The 24,810-nt window shown below is 48.9% G+C and overlaps 1 protein-coding gene across 2 annotated transcripts in view; it reads left to right on the forward strand.

Moving 5' to 3' along the window:
* Positions 1-24,810, forward strand: part of Igf2r (insulin like growth factor 2 receptor) — a 93,385-nt gene that overhangs the window by 61,806 nt on the left and 6,769 nt on the right. For both annotated transcript variants that reach the window (XM_036168579.1, XM_036168578.1), the window contains exons 23-43: positions 4,132-4,296; positions 4,885-5,028; positions 5,113-5,288; positions 5,465-5,552; positions 6,217-6,429; positions 8,091-8,221; positions 8,986-9,083; positions 12,225-12,361; positions 13,310-13,500; positions 14,552-14,678; positions 15,229-15,348; positions 15,601-15,857; positions 16,181-16,399; positions 18,325-18,474; positions 19,212-19,373; positions 20,025-20,232; positions 20,486-20,632; positions 21,355-21,589; positions 22,124-22,260; positions 23,171-23,285; positions 24,459-24,605. In XM_036168579.1, the coding sequence (XP_036024472.1) occupies positions 4,132-4,296; positions 4,885-5,028; positions 5,113-5,288; positions 5,465-5,552; positions 6,217-6,429; positions 8,091-8,221; positions 8,986-9,083; positions 12,225-12,361; positions 13,310-13,500; positions 14,552-14,678; positions 15,229-15,348; positions 15,601-15,857; positions 16,181-16,399; positions 18,325-18,474; positions 19,212-19,373; positions 20,025-20,232; positions 20,486-20,632; positions 21,355-21,589; positions 22,124-22,260; positions 23,171-23,285; positions 24,459-24,605 (3,367 nt within the window). The remainder of the gene's footprint in view (positions 1-4,131; positions 4,297-4,884; positions 5,029-5,112; positions 5,289-5,464; positions 5,553-6,216; positions 6,430-8,090; positions 8,222-8,985; positions 9,084-12,224; positions 12,362-13,309; positions 13,501-14,551; positions 14,679-15,228; positions 15,349-15,600; positions 15,858-16,180; positions 16,400-18,324; positions 18,475-19,211; positions 19,374-20,024; positions 20,233-20,485; positions 20,633-21,354; positions 21,590-22,123; positions 22,261-23,170; positions 23,286-24,458; positions 24,606-24,810) is intronic.

The raw sequence follows: 24,810 nt of genomic DNA on the forward strand, positions 1-24,810 counted from the left end.
ACAAGTCAAGTTTGGCTCAGCATGGTGCAAATTGAGAAATGTGATACATTGTTGGCTAACGAAGGGTAAGACGCGTGGTTATCTCAGTGCAGGACAATGTATGGCAAAGTTCAGCATATCTCCATGATAAAACCCCAAAAAGTAGAAATAAAGGCAGGTACCCATGACCTACACCATATGGAATGGGAAAGCTGAAATAGTTCGCTCTAGAATCAGGAATAAGACAGAATGTTCAGTGAACACTACTCAGTGTTGGCACTCAGTTCCAGGTGTCAGATGTGAGGTCATATTCTCAGTGGGCAATGTTACATAGGGAAAAACTTCAGCTTTCTCAGAAAACTGTTGGAATTGTTGAGTGGACCCAGGACCTGGGGAGGCTGCATCACTGGAGATGCTATACACCTTACAGGTGCTCTACAGGAGAGCCTTCTGCCTCAACTGCTGCTTCTCTGTAGCCTCAGCTAGGGGCTCTATGAAGCTTGTAACTCACTAGTGAGTTTCAAGAGTCTCTACACTTTCTTTCCAGTAGAAAAATGTTTCCTATGGAAGAAATAGCCAGACAGTAGGAACCAGGAAGCAGTTTTATTCATAAGTAGCACAAAAATTAAATAACACAACCAAACTTGGGGATAAATTTAACCAAGGAAGTACATGGCCTCTACAGTGAAAGTCCTAACACCAAGGAATGAGATTGAAGACATACACAAGAGAGAAGACACCCCATATTCATGGATCCCAATGACCCACAGATTCAGAATAATTGTTTTTAAATAAAAATTCCGATGTTTTTAACAAAGAAAAAGGGGCTGGAGAGATAGCCCAGTGGTTAAGAGCAATCCCTGTTCTTGAAAGAGACCCGGGTTTAGTTCCTAATATCCATGGGCATCTCACAGCTACTTGTAATTCTAGTTCCAAGGGATCCGATGTCCTCTTGGTCTCTATGGGCACTGGCAGTCATGTGGTAAGCAGTCAGGTGGGTACACACACATTAAAAGAAGGAGATCACAAAAGACCCTGCATAGCTGAAGCTGTCTTGAGCAAAAGGAACAATGCAGGAAGCATGACAGTTCCCGCATCAGAAGAGTGTAGGGCTGGCAAACCGTCAGGCATGCAGAGTAGTGGGCAGAGAGAGGCCAGCAGTAAAGCCACATGTTTACAGTCAACTGATTTTTCACCGAGACAGCATGGGCATATACATTAGAGAAACCAGACAGTCTCTTTGTTAATTTGTGTACAAAGAAGGAATCTGAGCCTCAGTCTTAACTATATACAAAAATAAATGAGTGAAAACCTCAGTGTCAAATTGGAAACAAGACTAAAAGAGGAAAATATGAGGGAGACACTTCAGAACACAGGCCTGGGCAAAGGGTTTTTTTGGGGGGAGGTAATAAAACCCTAAAATTTAGGCAACAAAGGAAAAGTCTATAAATCTATTGCATCAGACTTAAAGATTTTTCTGCAACAAAAAAGATAGTTAATAGAGTGAGGAGAATCAATTGGGTGGAACAGAACACTTGCAATTACTTTGACAAAGGAGTCTTCAGAACATGTAAGTAACTCGGCAACAAAAATCAATCTGATTAAGAATGGGTAGGGGTCAGAACAGGACACTGAAATGTTGGTGAGTATATGGGGGAAATACAGAGCAAAGGGTCAGTCATGTGTCCTCTCATCAGCCAGAGCTGCCATTCCGACAGAACAGCAGCTGATGAGGGGAAGGGCAGGGTCGTCCGGCTCCGGGCATCAGTGTGGACATTTCTAAAAAGCTACAAATAGAGCACTAGGTGTGGTGCAGTGCCCAGTGTTTGGTGGGAAGAGAGGAGGATTGCAAGTTCGAGGCCAGCCTGGGAGACAGGTAAGAGAACCCCAATACCTCGAGCCAGTGAGATGGCTGGCTCAGTTAGATAATGAACTGTCAGATGCTGTAAATGTGATGACCTGAGTTTGGTCCCTAGAGCCTACATAGAGGTAGAAGGAGAAAACTGATGCCATCAAGTCATTCTCTGCCCTCCCCACATGTGCCGTGGCAGGCCCACACAGCCACACACACACACTCAAGTCCAAAAGTCAAGACAGATAGTTATGTCGAAGCAGTATCTGTATTATCTAGCAGTCCCACTGTGGTGTGTGTATATATATATTATATATGTATTTTCAGGGGTACTGAACCCAGACATCATACAGCAGGACTGCATTTATTGCAGCCTTTTCATAACAGCCCATGTATAGAATCGACTTAGGCTTTCCTTGGAAGAAGGGTGTGTGCACGTAATGTGTGCAGTGGCTGTGATTGAGAGAGGCTGAAGCAGTTTGCACGGCACTAGAAGTCTTGTTAAGTGAAGTCAGCCAGACCCCGACAATGCTGCTGTTCACACCTGTGTGTGGGAGCTGTAGTAAACACCTGATCTTGAAGCAGGGAGTGGAGTGTAGTTAGCAGAGTCTAGGTAGGGAAGTGTGGACAGAGTTTGGTTAGCAGTTGTAGGAGTGTGTTGGTGAGGAGGCATGATGTTCTGGACAGCACAGAGGGGTAGTTAAGTTGACAGCACTGTTGTATTTCTAAGTAGCTGGTAGGGAGGGATGTTGGTGTTTGTAACAGAGAAGAACTGGTTGAGGAGATGATGAAGTACTCCAGTTGCCCTGATCTAATGACTGCCTGTGGTATACTTGGATTGAAATGTGACTGCGTATCCAGTGAATGCGAGGTTACTGTGTGGCAGTCAGAAATAAAAATAAATTTAAAACTAATTGAAAATGTTTCTAATAAACTTTGAGAGTAACTGCAGGGTTGAGAGCGCCTGTTCTGGAAGGGGTTCCACCAGAGAAGGAGGTGGGCTGGAGTTGGAAGGAGTCGTTACAGTTGGCTAGAGCATTAGGCAAAGTGTGAGGACACGTTTGCTGCCTTGGGGGTGGTGCGGTGACCAGGCTGGCCTTAAGTGTCCTCCACATGGGTGTTTTGAAGGGCTGTGTGAGCACACGATTTTCCAGTGAGCACTGCTTCAGGGTGCCTTGCAAGAAGGGCTCTTGCAAGCCTTTTACTGAGAGGAAGGGCTAGTGCTAGAGCCTTGGACAGTCTTCTGGGAGGGAAGCTCAGCTTGCAGGGGTCATGGTTCTTCTCTTGAGTGGGCAGTCTCTGAAAGCTGTTAGGATGTGAGCATCTGTTTTGCCTCAGTGGCCACAAGGCCACGGTGTGGTTCACTCTGTAGTTACTTTGCCCACGGTGTGGTTCACTTTGTAGTTACTTTGCTCTCTGATTGCAGACCACTGGTTTAAAATAATACTGGGTAATCATTTTTCTATCATATATTCTTTCTAGGCTTGAATTTTGAAACTATTCCTGACCCAGCTGTATTAACATTGGGGAACATCTAAGGACTGCTGGAGACTCTAGGCCTGGGTTGAGGCTGTGGGTTCAGTCCACTTGCTTGTGCTTCCTCAGTTTTGTTCTTACTCTTCAACCACGGAAAGTAGAGGTGGAGCTGCCCCCAGACACTGAAGCCGATTTTGTGGGGACTCAGCACTGATTGCTCTGAGCACAGAGCTCTGGAATGCTGGAGTGAGCGCCCCACCCACCTTGCCACAGCAGCTGCCTCGGTTTTCCCTCTTTGGGCCTCACAGAAGAGTCTGCATTCAGTGCAGCAGTGATGTCTTTAAAATGTTTGAGTAGATGAGTTCCTCCCCAGCTAGAGTATTCCTGTGGCTCCCTGTTGTGCCTGGAGTAGAAGCCAGCACACTCACAGTGGTGTGCGACGGTCTCCTTGCTTTACCTGTCTGGTCTTGTTGTCCTGTATGATTTTGCAAAATGAAGGTCTGCTGTGTTGTCTCATTGCCCCAGCCCTGGTCTCTGTGTACTCACTCAGGGTGTACCTTCTGCTCCTCTTAGTCTTGCAGGGGGAGTAGTAGGTGTATAGGGTTTGCTAGGAAAAAAACAAACAAACCAGGAAATAAAAGTTACTCTGTCTTCTGATGGACTGATGATCACTGAGAGATGTGAGTGCTTTCTGATCCCCTGGATCAGGCCCCTGGCAGCTAGCTGCCCTGCTGTGTGGTCCTGGAGGGGCTATGAGGCCTCTTGCTGCCCTTGCTGTCCTGAGTCTGAGATGCCTGCTGAATAGTGGCTTTCTTCTCCCACAGGCACAGCATTCATCATCCGTTTCATTTGCAACGATGACATTTACCCAGGAACCGCCAAATTTCTGCATCAGGATATCGACTCCACACGAGGGATCCGGAACACTTACTTTGAGTTTGAAACTGCATTGGCTTGTGTTCCTTCTCGAGTAGATTGCCAAGTGACTGGTGAGGCCTAGGAGTTAGCAGTCTGGGTTTGAGTGAGAGGGTGTGTGTGTGTGTCTATATTTATTTGTCTGTGAGTGTCTACATGCTTGAATGCAAAATAACTGTTTGTAAATGGGGCCTGTATGCTTTGCTTCAAAGGCCATAGTTGCATGTTTTTAAGTATTGCTTAGTGATGTAAATGCTTCTCTTGAAGAGATTCCCCCCTCCCCCCTTACAGTTAAGGTTTAAATTATGGTTTGGGGGTCAGGTGCTCATAGGAATTGAGAAGAACACTCAAGTACAAAAGAAAATCAAATACAGATGTGTTTGTCAGAGATTCATACAAGGAAGAAAAAAAGATCCAAGACCCAAGAGTTCCTTAGTTGTGCCCCAATCTGGCTGTGTCCCCTGACCCCTCAGTCTCTGCACAGCCCTGTGATGGCTTTTCCAGCAGGGACAATGGTATGTTTCTGTAGGTCAGGCTTCCTGTGCATTTTCTTATGTCTTGAAAGGCACTCCATCTGCATCCTGGCAGTCTTTACGTAGTGGGGAAAGTGGTACCAGAACAAACAGGAAACAGGTTTTCCACGGTGTTTCCTTCTATTCCAGACCCAGCTGGGAACGAGTATGACCTGAGTGCCTTGAGCACGGTCAGGAAGCCGTGGACCGCTGTGGACACCTCGTTGGACGGGAAGAAGAGAAATTTCTACCTGAGTGTCTGCACTCCTCTCCCTTACATCCCTCGATGCCATGGTGAGCTGGAGTCTCTTTCTGTTGCATTCCTGGAGTCTGATTGAATGAGGGTCCGCCTACTCATTCACCACTCTGGTTCCTCAGGCAGTGCAGTGGGGTCCTGCTTGTTGTCCGAGGAACAAAGTTTGAGCTTGGGTGTGGTGCAGATCAGTCCTCAAGCTACTGAGAATGGATCTCTCAGCATCCTGTATGTCAATGGCGACAGGTGTGGAAACCAGCGCTTCTCCACCAGGATAATATTCGAGTGTGCCCAGATATCGGTGAGTGTGCAAGCAGCATCTCTTCTTGTTCCATTTCCCTGTGATCTTCAAGTCTTCTATTCTATAAGTACTGAATACTTGGCTTAAGCAAGTGAAAGACTGAGTATTAACCAAGGCTCTTTCTTGTTTTTGTTAAATAAGTAGAAAACAAAGCAAACTGTTGGCTTCTGTTGCAGGGGTCACCCGTGTTCCAGTTCGTGAAAGACTGTGAATATGTGTTTGTGTGGAGAACAGTGGAGGCCTGTCCTGTAGTCAGAGAGGAAGGTGAGCCCCAGGCTCCTGCCCCTGAGCTACTATAACTGTGCGGTGTAGTAGACGCTAACCTATGGTGTCTCCGATAGGAAGCCCTGTAATGGTGGCTCCCAATGGGGTGCCAGTGGGTGGATAACTGCTTCTCCTTGAGTTCTTTTCTAAGCCATTTGTTAATTTTTTACCACTGGCCTTTCTCTCCTGATTGGATTTTTGGTCTCTCTTAAAACGAGTAAAGCAGTCAGGGTGGGTTTGGCTTCTTGAAATTTGGTAATGTCTATAGGCTTCCTTCCAAAGTTGTCATTTGTCTTACACAGAAACAAAAGAGCACAGCGGTAGTCCACTTTTTGACACTTGCCGGGTCTGGTGGTGCAGGCCTATATATAATCTCAGCTTCACAGGCTGAAGTAGGAGGAACATAAATTCAAGGCCTGCCTCCCTGGGCTGTGAGTGAGTTTGAGGCCAGTGCAGGTAACTTAATGAGACACAATCTCAACTCGGTAAATAGAGCTAAGAATATAGCACAGTGATAGAATGTTTGCATAGAGTGTGCTAGGTCCTAGGTTCAATCCCCAGTACTGCAAAGTAAGTAAGAAATTTATTTACAAAAGACATTCTTTCCCCTTGGAAATAGGAATGCATGTGTGATTTTCTCTTGGCTTCCTGTGTGTTCTTGAAGGAGACAACTGCCAGGTGAAAGACCCCAGGCATGGCAATTTGTATGACCTGAAGCCCCTGGCCCTCAATGACACCATCATCACTGCTGGCGAGTACACCTACTACTTCCGGGTCTGTGGGAAGCTGTCCTCAGATGTCTGTCCTGTCCATGATGGATCCATGGTCTCATCATGCCAGGAAAAGAAAGGACCACAGGGATTCCAGAAAGTGACAGGTACTATTGTTTTTTCTTCTTGAGTTATAAAAATATCAAAATGTAATAACAAAGATCACATTTCTCTAACACGGGAGGAACGAATGGGCCAACTCCAGCCAGAACACAAGCAACCAAGCAAACTAGCTCCCTCCCTCCCTTACCTTCCTAGCTTATGGGCAGTGAATGTGGAGGCAGGATGGGTACCACTGAACACCAGTGGATGTCAGAGGATAGTTTTCAGGAGTCGACTCTCTTTCTTCTATGTGGCTCCTGGGGATTGAACTTAGGTACTCAGATTTGACAGTAAGTGCCCTTAACCACTGAGCCACCTTACCAGCTTGCTGTAGACAAATTTGATTAAAGTTTGGAAGAAAAAACAGGGCAAGGCAAGCTGGAAATCATGGCAGTTGCCAGGAGAAGGGGATTAGAGAAGAGGAAAGTAATCTGTGCCTTTTGCCTTATGCTGGCATAGTCAGCAGTGAAGGGTTAGGAAGCAGCCCCAATGCAGGCAGCTGTGCATAGCAAGTGGGAAAGAGTGAGGGAGCCCAGGGTGTCAGGGAAAGCAGGCCTGGGCTTAGCTGTCTTTAAAAGAGACAGGAGAAGGAAAAGTTAGGCTTTTGGAGTTAGGACTCAGATGAGTGGGCTGTGAACTGCAAGGTGGCTGCTTGTGGGGCCACCCACGGTGTTTCTGACCCTAAGCCCATAGTTTTCCTTTTTTTGTTTTTTGTTTTGTTTTTCGAGACAGTGCTTCCCTGTGTAGCCCTGGCTGTCCTGGAACTCACTATGTAGACCAGGCTGTCCTTGAACTCACAGAGACCTCCCTGCTTCTGCCTCCTGAGTGCTGGGATTAAAGGTGTGTGCCACCACCGCCTGGCTTAAGCCCATAGTTTTATCTTTGTGCCAGTTTATGGGAGACATTGAACTAGACAGTAATATGTATCTGCAAGCAGTATATCAGAGGGCTGCATCAAAGAGGTCATATTTAGTAGAAGGCTTAGCTATAAAACTGATAAGGTTGTACTGGGAGAGATGGCTTAGTAGTTAGAGTACTGACTGCTTTTGCAGAGGGCCAGGATTCGATTCCCAGCACCCTCGAGGTGGCTGACAACCATCTGTAACACAGTCCCAGGGGATCTGACATCCTCTTCTGACCTTTGAGGGCATCAGATATGCGTATGCACAGACATACATGCAGGCAAAACACTGATAAAATAAAAAATAAATCTAAAACTGATTAGAATGATTCAGCATGGTGGTGCCTGCTTGCCATTGTCACTCCAACACTCAGTGTTGACATGTGTGTTGGAAGCTAGCTTAGGATCCATTGTGAGACCCTGTCTCAGTTAGCAAACAATCCCCCCCCCCGTTTGACAATAAGTCACTTAAGCCATCTCAGCAGATAGATGAGATTTAAATCAGCTCAACAATGTTTAAAAGAGGCAGAAATGGCTGCTGGGAGCAACAGGAGCACTTCATGGGAGCCATAGTGAAGGTGGCAGCTCTCAGGTTGTAGAGGACAACGTATCACTTATCCGTGGTTACTCTGAGACTGTGGGCAACCATCTTCAATCCTCCTGCATGTAATGTGGGCAGGATGATAGTCCAGCACCATGAGTGTATGATGTGACAGCCCGGGGGCTCTTGTCACCAGTCCCACGGATGTGCTTCTCCTGGAACAGGGCTCCTTTCTCAGAAGCTGACTTACGAAAATGGACTGTTGAAAATTAACTACACTGGGGGAGACACCTGTCACCAGGTGTATCAGCGCTCCACCACCATCTACTTCTACTGTGACCGGAGTACTCAGAAGGTGAGCCTGTGTGGCTGCACACAGGGAGTCCCCTGCCTCCCGTTCCCACCCCCCCCCCACCCCACCTGCTATTCTTTTAGGGTTGGTCTACTCCCAGAGCCTAAGATGCATCCTTTACAGAATTCTCGTTTGCATAGCTGCCCTTCCTCTGTGCTCCCGTGTTTATGTGTGTTCACCTTGACCTTTGCAGCCAGCTCCCATGTTTATATGTGTTCACCTTGACCTTTGCAGCCAGCTCCCATGTTTATATGTGTTCACCTTGACCTTTGCAGCCAGCTCCCATGTTTATATGTGTTCACCTTGACTTTTGCAGCCAGCTCCCATGTTTATATGTGTTCACCTTGACTTTTGCAGCCAGCTCCCATGTTTATATGTGTTCACCTTGACCTTTGTAGCCAGCTCCCATGTTTATATGTGTTCACCTTGACCTTTGTAGCCAGCTCCCATGTTTATATGTGTTCACCTTGACTTTTGTAGCCAGCTCCCATGTTTATATGTGTTCACCTTGACCTTTGTAGCCAGCTCCCATGTTTATATGTGTTCACCTTGACCTTTGTAGCCAGCTCCCATGTTTATATGTGTTCACCTTGACCTTTGCAGCCAGCTCCCATGTTTATATGTGTTCACCTTGACCTTTGTAGCCAGCTCCCATGTTTATATGTGTTCACCTTGACCTTTGCAGCCAGCTCCCATGTTTATATGTGTTCACCTTGACCTTTGCAGCCAGCTCCCATGTTTATATGTGTTCACCTTGACCTTTGCAGCCAGTGTTTCTGAAGGAGACCTTCGACTGCTCCTATCTGTTTGAGTGGCGAACTCAGCATGCCTGCCCACCTTTCAGCGTGACGGAGTGTTCTGTCCAGTAAGTTCATGTGTCTGTGGGCTCTTTGAGTCAACCTGCCTCGGGCAAATTTGGCTTCACAGCTGGTGTGGAGCTTCGTCCATTAACTTCTTTTCCTGCTGGGGAGGTTGGCTCCAGATGGCCCCATTTGGGACTGGTTGCACCAGATGCACACAGAGAGATGACAAGGACAGAAGCAGAGCCTCAAAGCCTTCCTGCTTCTTGGGGCTGTAAGGAACGGAGTGGTCCACTACCCTTTGTCTGCCCGTTCCTTAAGACACTGCTCATGAAGGAGCCCGGGCCAAGGTGACGGTGTTTGATGGGGGAACCATACATGTTGGTGCATGGTGGGTGAGGGAGCTCTTTCCCCTGGCACTTGGTGCCCTTCCTGGTCTCTATCATTTGGTTTCTTGTGACTCCAGCATGCTGTCAAGATTAGGGAGAGGTTTCCCCTCACAGCTGGATTTCTGTAGCTCACTCAGGAACACATTGGGTCCTTCCCATTCTGCATTGTGAAGGGGCACACTGTAGAGATCTGCATAATCCCCACATGCTGGGGACAGGCTGATTCTCTCTACTTCCCTTGAGTGCCCTGGCTATCAATCTGTCTCATGTAGCTAGAGTGATTTGCTTTAGAGTATTTAAATGCACACATTCATTAATTTTGTGTATGACTCAAAATCATTGTTTCGGCAATGCTTCCTTTTCTGGTTCACATGGCGAAATGTTTCATTTGAACCGAATTGGAACGCACTCTGACAGATGTGAACGGTTCTTTTGTGCAGACACTGGGTGCTTGCACTGTTCTCTTACCGCCATTTGAAGTTGACTAGTTTTCCAGGAGAAAATTTTATTGTTTTTCCTGAGCATATAAGGTATTTCTGTAGAAATGAAACCAGAAGAAATTCCATTATTAATTAAAATAGCAGTTCATATCTAGAGTAGTAAATTCATCCAGCACAAAAATGGCTAAGGTGAGGTCTCTTCCCCCAGCCTTACTCTGTTCTTCATGCAGCCTTTTCTATGAACTTTTTATTTATAACTCTGAATGGTATCTTTACCTCTGTTGTCAGCCTCCAATGCTGTTGTCACTTGAAAGGTGAAAAATGTACAGCCGTCCATTGATCTGTGTGTGGTGGGCAGGGGCTGGTGCCAAGGCCCTGTGGTTTCTGGGGATGTGTAAGTTCCATATGAAGTATTGTGGTCTGTACTTGACTTGTGTATGGCTCCTGTATACATTAAGCCCTTTCTAGATTACTTAGGATACTCTATTCAGTGTAGTGCTGGCTAAATAATTGTTACACTCTCAAGAGTGATGTGGTGTGGTGCACATAAGGAATCTGGCAGGAGAATCCTATGTTGAAGGCTAGCCTGGGCTGTGTAGAACCTCTCAAAAACATTCCTCCTCCTAACAGTTGCACTGCACCGTGGAGGGGTTGGTGACAAGAGAAACCGTCTGTTAAGCACAGGCTTGCTTTCTGAATGTCTTGACTTCACAGCAAGTTGAGCTCATGGACCTCCAGGGTTGACTGTAACCCACTGACCTGACCCCGCCTGCCTCAGGCTCGCCACCCCAGTTGTTACTTCTCAAGTTCAGTATTGTTTGGCTGTTAGACTGTGCACTGAGGTCTGCTTCCGGCTGTTTTCCTTGGCCGTCCGTCCCTTCACTTCCTGGCTGGCTCTTGCTCTCTTCCACTGTCTGTAGCTCTGCATAGCCACTCAGTGTCCCTACTGCTTCTGTACTTGCCACACAGCACTTTTCAAGCCCTGGGAAGAACAGGAGAGAGTCCTTTGACAGTGTCAACCAGACTGGTGGCTGAGGTTGCCTTGCAGGGCGGTCATCTCCTAGGAGTTGCTGGCTGAAGTTCCTCCTGGGACTCAACCCACATGATGATGGTGCTGCTCTGGTGGTGACCTCAGCTCCTGCTGTTTCCCTTTCTCACCCTCACTCAGCTCAACCACACTGCTTATTTTTTTCCCCATTCTTGAGACATGACGGCCTTTCAGTGCAGCAGAGCCTCTGCTCTGGCTGCATCTCTGCAGTGATCCGTGCTTGCAGGATGCGCTTGCCCTGTGTGCTTCAGGATGAGTCAGAGGTCACCCTCAAGAGAGTGTTCTCTGGCAACGCACTTACCAGGCAAGCCTGCGGACCCGAGTTAGGATCCTTAGCACCTTCTACATGTCACGTGGGTATGGCACTTGAGGCAGAGCCATGATCCCCAGAGCAAGCTGGCTAACTATATATCAAAGTCTGTGAGCTCTGGGTTCAGCAAGAGACCCTGCTTCAAGAAAATATGGAGAACAGTCAAGGAAGATATCCACTGTCAACCTGTGGTCTCCATGTACACATTAACATTTATATGAACACAAACATAGGTGAACAGGTATACTTTCCCTACCTCCAAGGAAAGGGCTTTACCTGGCTGCCTTGTCTAAACTTTCAACCAACCCCATTCAGCTCTCTTAGTCATCTACTATTTAAAATACAGATCTTATCTGCAGCCTTTCTCTCTAATAACCTGTGCAACGCTTTTGTTGTGTTTGCTCACCTCTGCTGGCTTAGCCTTTACTTTTGGATGACAGGCCCTTTTCATTCTCCTTTGAATATAGACATCCCCTGAATGAGTGCTCACCTGGACCTAGACGTGGTGTCTTGTGGCCCCCATGCCCTATCTTGTTTACATTGGTATTGCATGTGGCACATGGCCAGTTTTCCATAGCTTCCTGTGTCTAGGTGTCATCCAGGCAGAAGGTCCACACAAACTCATCCTCATCTCCAGCCATTGGTAGCTCAGGTCTAGATCGCAGGTGGCTTGTTGGGGCAGCGCCTGGGAATGGCCGTGGGTACAGATGCTCTGAGTGCCGGTTGGTCATTTCTGTTGTCCACTGATGTCCACTTCTCACTGGCCTGAGTGTGGACGGTCTTTTCCAGACTTGGATTTTCAGATAGTTCATTTGTTGAAGGGAACCTTGACTTGTCAGAGCTCAAGGCTGCATTTTGCTCACCCTGTATAAATACGGAGAGAAAGTTCTGTCCTTCATTCAGTAAAGTTTGACTCACAGGACATCAGGATAGACTGATGCTGGAGCCTTTCTGAGAAAAGTGCCAAACACGTCTTTGGAGCTAACTGGACCCTGACCATGGTGTTCTGTTCCCTGCAGGGATGGGGCTGGCAACTCCATTGACCTCTCCTCACTGTCGAAATACAGTGACAACTGGGAGGCTGTGACCAGGACAGGGGCCACTGAACACTACCTCATCAATGTATGCAAGTCTCTGTCTCCACAGCCTGGCAGTGGTAAGCAATAAGAGAACCCTTGTGGGGTGGTCCAGGATGAACCTTCTGGAACAGAAGGCAGAGCAGGAGAGGCCTCTGTGGGTGGAGTTTGGCCTGGAAGCAGCAGGGGGAGGAACTGAGGGCCTTGGTGACTGATCTCCGTGTGGCCCAGGCTCGGTTGATGCCAAGTACTTTGCAGGGAACATAGTAACCTCTCTGAACATGAGGACATGGCTGTGGGTAGTAAGAAAGCAGGATGGGAGATGGGAGGGGACTAGAGATCCTTAGGTGGCCCACTGTTTATCCTATAGGGCTCTTGTATCATTTAGGGTCAGCTCCCCCAGGGTCTGGCATGAGAGTGGAGTCTAGAGGACACTGTGTAACCAACAGTTTCCCAGGGAATTCCTTGGAATGCTGAAGGTGAAGGTTTCCTATTTGGGGGAGTGAGGTACAGTCTCACCCATAGCACAAATGCCGTCACCTCAGGTGCTGCTTCTTGAACTCCATCCTTAGCATGCTGGAGGCCACGGCCCACTTTCCCTTGCTGTGTTGTTCTGGGCAGCCTGTGACTCAGGGTATAGAGCACAGGTGCTTGGAGAATAGGAAGTCAGTAGAGTTCTTAGTAAGATCTTGATGAAGGAGTGAGAATGTAGGCCCTAGTGTTGAGGACTCTTAGCCTCATCATACATGGTGTTTAGAAATGATGGGGAGGGGGCTTGGTTTTACATATACCATACCTCACATTGGCCCCAGCCCATTTATGGTTATGCTGCATTTAAATGAGCAAAAATGAATGTCAAATCTGTGTGACTGGTGGAGGACACAGCTGGTCGTCTTGGAGTGGTGGTGGTGGTGGTGGTGGTGGTGGTGGTGGTGGTGGTAGTGGTGTGCAGTTCTGGAACAAGCTGCAGATAAAGCTTGCTTTCCACTGGACTCCCCCCAGGACTCTGACTGTGTCTTTTGTTGCAGAGCCGTGCCCTCCAGAGGCAGCTGTGTGTTTGCTGGATGGCTCCAAGCCTGTGAACCTTGGCAAGGTGAAGGATGGTCCTCAATGGACAGCTGGTGTGACTGTCCTGAAGTATGTGGACGGCGACTTGTGTCCAGACAAGATTCGGAAAAGGTCAACCATTATCCGCTTCACCTGCAGTGACAGCCAAGTGGTGAGTTAATGGCTTCCAGAAGAATGGCTTCCCATGACCCTACCAGGCTTCCTTTGGGCGCAAGCTGAAGAACTCAAGGGGGCATGGTTATGGTATATGCTGGTTGAGAAGGTCTGTGATTTGGGAATGTGTGACTCCTCATTGACTCCGTAGGCAATTACCTGGATACTTCAGGCCCAGGATTAGTTGATTCTTTTGAGTCTCGTCTGGTTCCTCAAAGATCAGAAGGGCAGCTGACACTTGGCTATCTGTCGTGTGTTTGTCAACAAGATGTAGAAAGGAGACCAGAAGTGTCTGTCAGGTGTTAGGCATGCCTCGCTGGGCTGGTCTTCTTCTGAGTTGCCTCCTCTGGTTGCCTGGTTTTGGCATCCAGCAGATGTGGATGCCATGGGGAGCTTATCTTTGACAAGGAGGAGCCCCCTGTGCTCCTGTTTGTGATGGGGCACATCTGCACTGGGGAAGTAGGATCTGTGTATGCAGGCAAAGGGAGTGAGGGGTGGGGCTGAGGGAGCTTCAGGCCTCCTTGGTTCCTTCTCATCTCCGAGGGAGCAAATGCCTTATGGCCCAGCATACACTGCAGAGTGGTGAGGCCTCTGTGTCAGTGCCAAGAGCTGTTCAGGAAAGAGGAGGGAACAGTGGTGGTCTCAGTTCCATAATGGTGGGAAATGCCCGAGGCCAGGAGTGACCTGTAGCCAGTGCCTCAGAAGCATTAGTGTTAGTGGCCCACTCTCTCTTGGTGGATCCTTTTATTTTGACTGGAACAGGCTTAGTTCTCTAGCTACGCATTAGATCAGTGTTTGCTCACAGGGTCCCTTTGCCTGGGTTCCCTGGGGCTATCCTTAGGAAATGTCAGCTCTCTCAGCTGGCTTTTGCCCCTGGTATTTTGTATTTTGCCCACGGGTACCTTACCCTTACTTTTCCTGACTTGTGCTTACCCATAGAGATACCCCAAGACTTACTGTGCTTGACATTGCCAAGCAACCCTCCTGGGGCATGGGCAGGCACCCCTGCTGCACCAGCTACTCTAATGGGATCTTTCTGCTTGCCCTAGAGCTCCAGGCCTCTGTTCATCAGTGCTGTGCAGGACTGTGAGTACACCTTCTCCTGGCCCACACCTGCTGCCTGTCCTGTGAAGAGCAATGTACATGATGACTGCCAAGTCACCAACCCCAGCACAGGTGAGGGACAGGCATCACCAGCCCTGCCCAAGGAGGGACCTAGGAGATGCATTTGATGATTGATATTCGGGCATCTTTGGCCTTTTCTCTGAGCCTTGTGCTCATTCTAGAAGGAAGCTACCTTGTTCTCCTTGCTCCTCTGAAAGCCGGTCTCCATCTTGTTTTGTGCTGCGCTCCTGGCTGACCTTGCTGGTTCTACCGGCTCCATTGGTGCTAGGGTCTACAGAGCCGGGCACCTTTCAACCAATGGGACAGCTCCTAGAAGGCATCTGCCCTTCCTTTTGCTAAGTGACAAGAGGAACGTGGTGGCATGCTGTTGGCGGTCAGAGAGATGCGTCAGGGAACCCGAGTGGTTGCTCTGGTACACAGAGGCCCTCATAGATCTGGAGACTGGTAGTCAGGTGACAGGTGCTGCTGGTTGGAATGTTTTAGGGTATTCTTGGTGTGCACGAGTGGTATTGAGGAGCAAAAGTGACCCTCGCTGATGGGATTTGACCTCACAGGCAACACCCTCCTGAGCCTCAGCTCCCATCTCCCTTCTACTTTGCAGGCCATCTGTTTGACCTGACTCCCTTAAGTGGCCGAACTGGTGTCACGGCCGCCTACAGCGAGAGAGGCTTGGTCTACATGAGTATCTGTGATGAGAATGAGAACTGTGGCCCTGGTGTGGGTGAGTGCCGTAGCTTCTTTGGCCTGATTGTTGTCCCTCCCTACTGTCCCTGGGGCTGACCTCAGCCCTCTCCCCACTTCCAAGACCCACACCACCACCCCTTGCACTGGTTAGCAGATACGGGGCTGCATGACAAGTGACGCCAGACTGGGAGGCCAGTGCTGAGATCTAACTGGATCTGCAGGAAGTTTTCCTAGGAAATGAGCCCCTGGTCCCTTACCGGTGCTTTCCTCGTCCCTCTTTGTGGTGCAGGGGCCTGCTTTGGACAGACCAGGATCAGTGTGGGCAAGGCCAGCAAGAGGCTGAGCTACGTGGATCAGGTCTTGCAGCTGGTGTATGAGGAAGGGTCCCGATGTCCCTCCAAGTCAGGCCTGAGGTACAAGAGTGTCATCAGCTTTGTGTGCCGGCCTGAGGCTGGCCCTACCAACAGGCCCATGCTCATCTCTTTGGACAAGCAGACGTGCACGCTCTTCTTCTCCTGGCATACACCCCTGGCCTGTGAGCAAGTGGTGAGTGGAGGCAGAGCATGCCTGTGTCACGCAGCTGTGCCTGAGTCTTTGTTCCTGGTCCCTTGCAGTCCAAAGCTGGGTGGCCTTAGCTAATCTTACTTCCTTTTTCTTCTCTTGGGGGTAGACGTTTCATGCTATATCCTATGTGGGCCATCAACTCACTGTGTAGCCCAAGCTAGCCCTGAACTTGTGGCAATCCTCCTGTCTCAGCCCCTTGAGTGCTGGGACTATAGACATGTTCCATCATACCTGGCTTTAGCTTTTTAAGTTCTTTTGGATAACCATCAAGGTCACTGGAGAAAAGTTATTATTTTTCTTAACAGACGGAATGTACTGTGCGGAACGGAAGCTCCATGATTGACCTGTCCCCGCTCATCCACCGCACTGGTGGCTATGAAGCATATGATGAAAGTGAGGACGGCACCTCTGACACCAGTCCTGATTTCTACATCAACATCTGCCAGCCGCTGAATCCCATGCATGGAGTGCCCTGCCCTGCAGGCTCCGCAGTCTGCAAAGTTCCTGTGGACGGGCCCCCTATAGTAAGTGTGTGAGGTGAAGGGTTGGGAGTCTTCACAAGTTTCTAGTTGTAGCTTATGTGCTGGGCACTGTGCTCCCGGAGGAGTGTTCAGGCAGAAAGAATAGCGAGCGTAGGCTCCGACGGCTCAGGAAGATTAGTGCAAAGAGTGTGGAGCAGCAGCTAACCAGTAGTGCTGGCCAGGAAGTCTGAGCTGTGTGAAGACCGAACAGTGCTCTGGTAAACTTTCTTAAAATATGTGCATGTGTGAGTGTGTACCACATGTATTTAGATGCTGTGGGGAGTAGGGTTTTAATCCCTTGTGGGGAGTTACAAGCAGTTGTGACTTCCCTGATGCTGGTGCTAGGCTATGAACTTGAGCACCCTCAAGGTGCAGGTAGACCTCTCATAAATCTGTAGGTTGGTGGTCACATGACAGGGGCTAGCTAGTACAAGTGTTTTAGGGTGATTGGGTTAGCGTGGACGGTGCTCCTAACCACAGAGCCATCTCTCCATACCCCAGATACATTTTGTTTTTCTTTCAAGATTTTTATTTCATTCTTGATTATGTGCGTATGTCCATGTATGGGTATATGCAAATGGGTATGGGTGTCCATCAGAGGCTAGAGATATTGAATCCCTAAAAACTGGAGTTGGGTGGGTATGAGCTGCCTGATGTGAGTGCTGGGAGCTGAACCCAGGTCCTGTGCTAGGGCAGTGAGCACTGGTACGCACTAGGCCTTCCCTCCAGCCTCCCAGGTATGCTTTCTAGGCATGTATTATGTCAGCAGCCTCAGGACTGAACCTGATCAAGAGAGATGTTTACACGAGAACACTGGCACAGCTTGTGTTTTTGTTTCAAATACTTGTGTAGTTAAAACTCCTAAGAAATGCAGGTTCCTTCCTTAGAGAGGAGTTAGAATGAAGGACAAAACAGTATGCTAATAACCAGATATTCAGCCTTGAAAGCCGTCCGGTGTAGATTTGGGTTTCAGATATATGCCTGGTTTGCCAAGCACTTTTAGCGGTGTCAGCTCTGAAGTCACTTCAGGTGTGGGTTCTGGGTGGGTTCAGATGTCCTTTTAAAAGTGATATGAAGTATAGTATTGCGCAGAGGAGGACCAAGGCAGGAACCACGTTTCACTAGGAAATTCTTCAGTAGCATCCTGACAAGTCATTCTGATTGCGAATCATTTCCCAGAAGTCCAGTCTGATGAGTTTTTCTGCTTGGCCCTTCTTTGTAAGATTAAAATTTTGCCTCAAGTACTTTCATAGGTGAAGGTATTATATTGTGTGGTCTCAACATGTCCCATAGTAGTGATTTAAGACGTTTGTAGCCGAGAATAAAACCCCAAGAAAAAGCACGTTCTCACCATGTACATGCTCATATGCACACACTCATGATCATAACTGGTGTACACATACTTGCACACAACACTTATCACACACACACACAAATAATACACACACATATAGGCATGTTTCCAGTCCATCTGTCTTTCATTCATTTACGTACTTAAAAGTACTTACTGAAGAGCTACTGTGTGTCAGCCACTGTCCTGAGCAATGATATATGGTGAACAAGAGTTGTCCCCTATGTGGGCTTACTCAGTAGGCACCATTGAGCTGAGTAAGGAACAAGCTCAGGGCAGTGTGGTTATCAGGACACTAGCAGGGACATCGTCAAGGCTCCTGCCTTTCTCCTTCTGGGGTTGGGGACTGGCATTCTTGCTGTGGATGAGGAGAGAAATCCCTAGTGCTTAGAATCTGAAAGCTGAACGTGAGTAGAGACAGCTTCTCTGGTGTCTGCACGCTGGCGACCTGCTTGCTTGACAGTCGCAGAGAGAGCAGAAAGTGCTGTTCTAAAGGCTGATGATGTGCTGCGGTTCCATGTGAGTCCCCACCCGCCCCCGGGACGGTCCGAAGCACTGTTTGCTCCCTTTGTTCCAGGACATTGGCCGAGTTACAGGTCCTCCCATATTCAATCCTGTGGCGAATGAAGTTTACTTGAACTTTGAAAGCACTACTCCTTGCTTAGCGGACAAGTATATGAACTACACCTCGCTCATTGCATTTCACTGCAAGAGAGGGGTCAGCATGGTAAGTGTGCCTGCCACCTGTTACCTTTACCCACAGCACCTCTGTGGGGTGTGCCTCAGTGATAGATCGAAACCATTTATAACATTACTTGGGGTGTAAGTCTGAGTTAACACAAATGCTTTCTGTTACTCAAAACATGGAAGCTTGTGGATAGAAGCCACATTAAACTATAAGGTGATTGGTTTTCTGATTAGGAGGTCAGACTTAAGGGTACCTACCATCATTCATTATATAGCCTTATTATTTGTCAGGACCAGATGAGCAAATGGAACTGTTCTCAGCTCTGAACTACTGACATCTGGGATGCACTGAGGGGACTCATGCCATCCCCAGTACCCTGGTGGTTGGTGCTTTGGGAGAGGTTTTGAAGAATTGTCCTTCCCAGTGTTTGCTGTCTGTAGTAGAAGCTCTTTCCTCATAGGACTCAGAAAAGATCTCATCAGCAAGTGTCAATGGAATTCCCAGACAACAGGCTGCTCTCTGCTTCTGTTGAGTGAGGGAGAGAGAAATGCTCCGATTCAAAGTTCATTAGCCTGTGTGAACATGGCTGCATTATATCTCACCCTCATAGGTATTCTGGTGTCCAGATATGGCAGAATGCAGACCTGCTTTGGTTCGGTGTGCTTGCTTGTACAGTGTGTGGCAGGGGTGTGTGTGCTCACTGTTCCCAGGCAAGAGTCTGGTGGATCTTGTACTCACACTCTGGTTTTTAAGACTTGTGCTCTTCTTGGCCACAGGGAACTCCTAAGCTGATAAGGACCAATGACTGTGACTTTGTGTTCGAATGGGAGACTCCGATCGTCTGTCCTGACGAAGTGAAGGCCCAGGGCTGTGCTGTGACTGATGAGCAGCTGCTCTACAGCTTCAACCTGACCAGCCTCTCTACGAGCACGTTCAAGGCAAGGCTGCCTACCATAGCCAAGGGCTCTGACTAGTGAGGCGGGCAGTGAATTTCCGTGGTACAGGTGGATGACAGGCGAGGTGGCTTGGGGACATGCATTGGACCACATACTCCTAGGCCAGGACAAGATTAGTAGGGTTACAGAAATCCATAGAGAATTGCTAAGTTGCCAGCCTAAGCTCAAGGTAAAGAAACTGCAGTTTGCCATTCACAGAGGCACAAATAAAACGTCACCACACATCTGCTCAGCTGCTTGACTCATTCCTTACCCTGCCCTATTTCCCAGCTAAAGAAATACTAGCTTCAAGATTAGGGGGAGCCTGGAAGTCAGAGCAGCGGGGTCTGGCCAGAGGGGACAGTGGGGCAGCACCTATTGGCTGCCTGGGCCTAGGGGAGAGAACAAGTCGGGGATGGAGCCTGGCCTGGGGTGAGGCAATTGTGACCTCTTCTAGTGGCCAGAGGGAACTGCCTAGAGTGCCAGCAGGCATCCTGGTTGCCTCTGGAGGTGGCCTTGGGCCCAGGAAGACGGCAGGGGAGTCATGGTGCTGTCCAGGTACAGGACCATGAACTGAAGTAATGTTTCGTTCTTTACTTGGAGCCTTGCTCTGTTCACATTGTCCACAGCCACACATGCTGTTTGTCTGTGCAGGTTACTCGGGACTCTCGCACATACAGCATAGGGGTGTGCACCACTGCAGCTGGCTTAGACCAGGGAGGCTGCAAGGATGGCGGGGTCTGTCTGCTCTCTGGGAGCAAAGGGACGTCTTTTGGACGCCTGGCATCGATGCAGCTGGATTACAGGCACCAGGACGAAGCGGTCATTCTGAGCTACATGAATGGTGACCCTTGCCCTGCAGGTAAAGCTCACGTTAGGGCGCGTTCCAGAGACTCGAGGTGTCTGTGAGCACTACATCCTGCCACAGTCCCTCCCTGGTAGGAAGAACGCCTGTTCCTGGAGCATGCGTGCTGTCTACTGCTTGTTTGTTTGTTTGGTGGATCCTGGCTGTCAGGCTGGGAGACGGCTTCTTAGACTCCTTGTTGGGTGACTTTGGGCAATGGCGTCTAGTAAGGTGTTGATATATCTGAATGATCTTGCCTCTTTCTTTCCAGAAACGGAAGATGGCGAGCCCTGTGTCTTCCCCTTCACGTATGAAGGGAAGAGATATGATGACTGTGCTTTGGAGGGACGGGCAAAACTGTGGTGCAGCAAAACTGCAGATTATGAGCGTGACCATGAATGGGGCGTCTGCAGACAGTGTAAGTGGGGAGCTGCATTTGTGGGTGGGGGCGGCGGCCAAGTTATTTAAGGCCCTGATTCTATTGGGCAAGCTTTGTTCTTGTTAGAAAGCATTTTAGTTGCTCCATGGGATGACAAGGCAAATGTCTATGTAAACCACAGTGGGGCTGTGCTGAGAATGGGCATGCTGAGTGGCCAGCTCAGCCCACTGAGTAGCTGGAGTGACTGTGCTCCCATACCAGCATTCAGCCCTGGTTCTGATTCACTCCTCAGCTAGACTGTTCTCGGTTGGGCCTGCAGTGTTGGCTAGTGAGTGTCAAGTCACTGAGCACACCTCTTGTGGGGTGGTGGTGTTCATGGAGAGCCAAACTTAGCACCTTGCTTTACAATTTAGGGCTGGGAGAAAGGTTACCCCAAAGCCTGAACATCTGGGTCGTTCTCTGAGTGATCAAGGATAGTGGTTTGACTGAGGAGAGAGATGACTAACTCCGAGGCTTGTGTTACAGAGAACACTGTGGCCTGCAGGTGGCACTGGAGTTTTAAATTCTTGTTGCCATCAGTATGTGATCAAATGTTGAATGCTTTTCCAGGAAGAATCTTAAGGTGTTGTGGGGTGTGAGGGAACTGAGACTCTGTGGATAGATCTGCAGGAGTGAGACAAACCATGGCCAGGAGAGAGGAGGTGGGAGAGGTCCAGGTACGTGCCTCACCCTAGGTCTGACCATCACCCACTGCTCTCCAGCTGACAGCCACCGGATGTCTGCCATCATATTTACATGTGACGAAAATGAGGATATTGGGAAGCCGGAAGTCTTCAGTGAAGTCCGTGGGTGTGAGGTGACATTTGAGTGGAAAACAAAACTTGCCTGCCCTCCGAAGAAGATGGAGTGCAAGTTCATCCAGAAGCACAAAACCTATGACTTGCGGTCGCTCTCCTCCCTCACAGGGTCCTGGGACTTGGTCCATGAAGGAACCTCGTGAGTACTCCACTGCTCATGGCCCCTCAAGTTTGCAGATAGGAATATCACAACCTGAGACACGGTCTAGAATGTCACCGAGTGGCTCTGACATAGTGTGTGGGGAGTTCTGGCGAACTCACTGACAGTTGGGAAGGACTTCCTGATGCGCAGGTTTGAGGGCAGTATGGGGTTTCTAAGATTTTTGCCAGGTCTTTAGGTCTGCCTTTGCCTTTTGAGCTAATTACCCGACTGCTCCATGCGGGAGCCATTCTGCCAGGCGCCCTGAGCCCTGCAGGTCTTGCTGCAGATCAGGACTGTGCATTGGAGGACTTGGGTGAGTGTCTCCACAGCCTTCTCTCCTCTCCGCACTGGGCCAGGGCTACATGGGGACATGTCTCTCTGCATGCGAGCCCAGGCAGCTACCTTCTGTGGCTACTCTCGCCTCCTTCTCCTCTGCCAAGGCTGCTCTAGACGTCGCCTTCCAAGGCAGGTGGAGTATCTCAGGGTAGGGATTTCACTTCCCTTTCTTCCCACCCCATGTGTCATCCGCAGGTACTTTATCAATCTATGTCAGAACGTCTATAAAGGGCCCCTGGACTGCTCTGAAAGGGCCAGCGTTTGCAAGAAGAGTCCATCCGGTCAAGTCCAGGTTCTGGGGCTGGTTCATACACAAAAGCTGGATGTTATAGGTAAGGCTCTGGGGGTCCTCGTCCATGACTAATTGAAGCATTTCTACCCACCTTGGAACATGAAAGCACACGCCATTCTGTATGCTCTGAGGCATGGCCAGCCTGTCTGTTTAAAGCACCTCTGGCGATCATGTTCTGGCTTCTAAATCTATGTCTACATACATCTAAGAAACCCACAGTTGCACAGGACGAGGTTACGGGTTGGTGTGTCTTTCCTCAAGTACTTGGAGAGTACTCATGACTCTTCAGTAGTTTGAATACAAGCTCACCTTCCATTGGTTGGTTGCTGTGAATGCAAGCTCACCTTCCATTAGTCACTGAAAGGAAGATATATCTGCTTGTTAAAGGACACTCATACTTTCTTAGCTAAGAATGACTAGACTGTGTGAGGTGTTTGGACATTTTGCCCTGCCTGTCAGGTTAGAGTGGGGTTCTGAGTTGTGCTGACTGAGCTACCAGGTGACATGGATATTGAAATGGAGAGAGAATTTTGAGGGAATCACCATGAGCTTTAATCACAAACCCAGGTTCTACCGATTGGCAGGGTCACCAGACAGGTGGTCCGAGTCTCAGAAGTGGCCTGAGAGGAGCCTCTCTCTGGGAATTGAATTCCCAATATGTGAACCCTGGTGGGCACACTTAGATCTTAGGAATCCTGTTCCCCCAAACCCGAGAGTTCTATGGAGTTGGATTGGCCCTGCAGGTGGAGCTGTGGAGGTCTAGCATTGTTGAGGAACCAGGAACCTCATGGTCTGGCTATTGCCATGGCGGTGGTGTGGGCCAGTGGCTGTCTTTGAGCATGGCAAACACCTTTAGAAACAGCTGGCACTTGTCTTTACAGTAAAATTTAAACTCCGGATGCTCTCGTAATACCCTAGAAATAACGCCAGTTCATTGTTTTCTATTTCAGACGACAAAGTCATTGTCACCTACTCAAAAGGCTATCCTTGCGGTGAGAATAAGACTGCATCCTCTGTAATCGAGCTGATCTGTGCAAAGACTGTAGGCAAGCCTACCTTCAAGAGGTGAGACAGCGCTCAGTGCAAGCACACCATGGCTCTTTGATGCCTTCCCCATTTCCACAGTGGGGCTGGTAAACATGCACACAGATGACAGGGTGTTTGGGGGCCTAGAGGCCAGAGCTGCAGATTGTCTTGTCCTGTGCGATGTTTCTCCCCACGGGAGGCAGCTCACCCCCACTCGAATGCCAAGATATACCATAACTAGGCCACCTCAGCTTCTTAGCCTGGTTTGCCTTAAGAAACATGCTCCCGCCGGGCGGTGGTGGCGCACGCCTTTAAGCCAGGCGGATCTTTGTGAGTTTGAGGCCAGCCTGGGCTACCAAGTAAGTTCCAGGAAAGGCGCAAAGCTACACAGAGAAACCCTGTCTCGAAAAACTAAAAAAGAAAAAGAAACATGCTCCCTAACTGGCTTTGGAGCTGCCTGGGCTAGCCTGGCAGTATAGGGCTGGTTGTTGCCCTTCAATGCCCGTCTAGAACCCACAATCAGGATTGCATAGAGTGTTCCAGGCCGTGTTGGGTGTCTAGGGGGAGTGTGGCCAGCAGGGGGAGCATGTGAGCTGCTGCTTTGGAAGTTGTGCTTTGAAATGGCAACCATAAAACTATTAAAGGACTTTTGAGACTCTTCTGAGACTTCTGAGACTCTTGTAAAAGTGAGATTTTAAAGTCTAGGTCCAGAATCTCTAGCTTTATTTGTTAAGCCTTTTTTTTTAATGGATCTTGGTGATATATAGGCTTGAACCAGGGCCTCATGCAGGTGCTCTGCTCTTGTATAGCATTTCCAGCTCCCTTTCGTTATTTTTGAGACAAGTTGTCACTCAGGTGCTCAGGCTGGCCTTGGATATTTGTTCTGTAGTTGTGACAGGCACTTACCACCTTCCGCCTCTGCCTCCCGAGTGGCTGGAATCATAGGCTTATGTTTCCAGGGTCACAGGTACCAAATCCACGCTACTTCTCCATACTCCGGATGGAGAATGTTATCTTTATTGCTGTGTTGGAGCTTGGTGACCAAGATAATTGTCCTGGCCCAGAGCTGTCACTCACTGTGTGCTGTGGGGACCTGTGGCTAGAAGGACCCTTCAGAACCCAGCCCAGGCTGCTTCAGGCCTCTCCGGCTGTGTGTCTCGTAGCCCTTCTGTGTGTAGCCCAGTGGTGACCGTGTCTGCTCCTCCCTTCCAGGGTGGATTCTGACACTTGCACCTACTACTTCCACTGGGACTCACGGGCTGCCTGTGCTGTGAGGCCTCAGGAGGTGAACATGGTGAACGGAACTCTCACCAACCCTGTGACCGGCAAGAGCTTCAGCCTCGGGGACATTTACTTTAAGTAAGTGCAAGATTGCCTCTTTGGCATTTATTGGCACAGAGTCAAAAGTGAACAAAAATGTGAGACTTTGTCTAGCAGGAGTGCTACAAGGTAAGTTGTGTGTGTTTCCGTCCCTGTTACGTGAGTAACCAAGTACTGCTTGAAACAGAGCAAAGTATTACTGTTTCTCATGGTTTAACACCACAGATGGTGGGTCTTTATAAAG

Source organism: Onychomys torridus, chromosome 19 (assembly GCF_903995425.1).
Source record: "Onychomys torridus chromosome 19, mOncTor1.1, whole genome shotgun sequence".
Taxonomy (NCBI): Eukaryota; Metazoa; Chordata; class Mammalia; order Rodentia; family Cricetidae; genus Onychomys; species Onychomys torridus.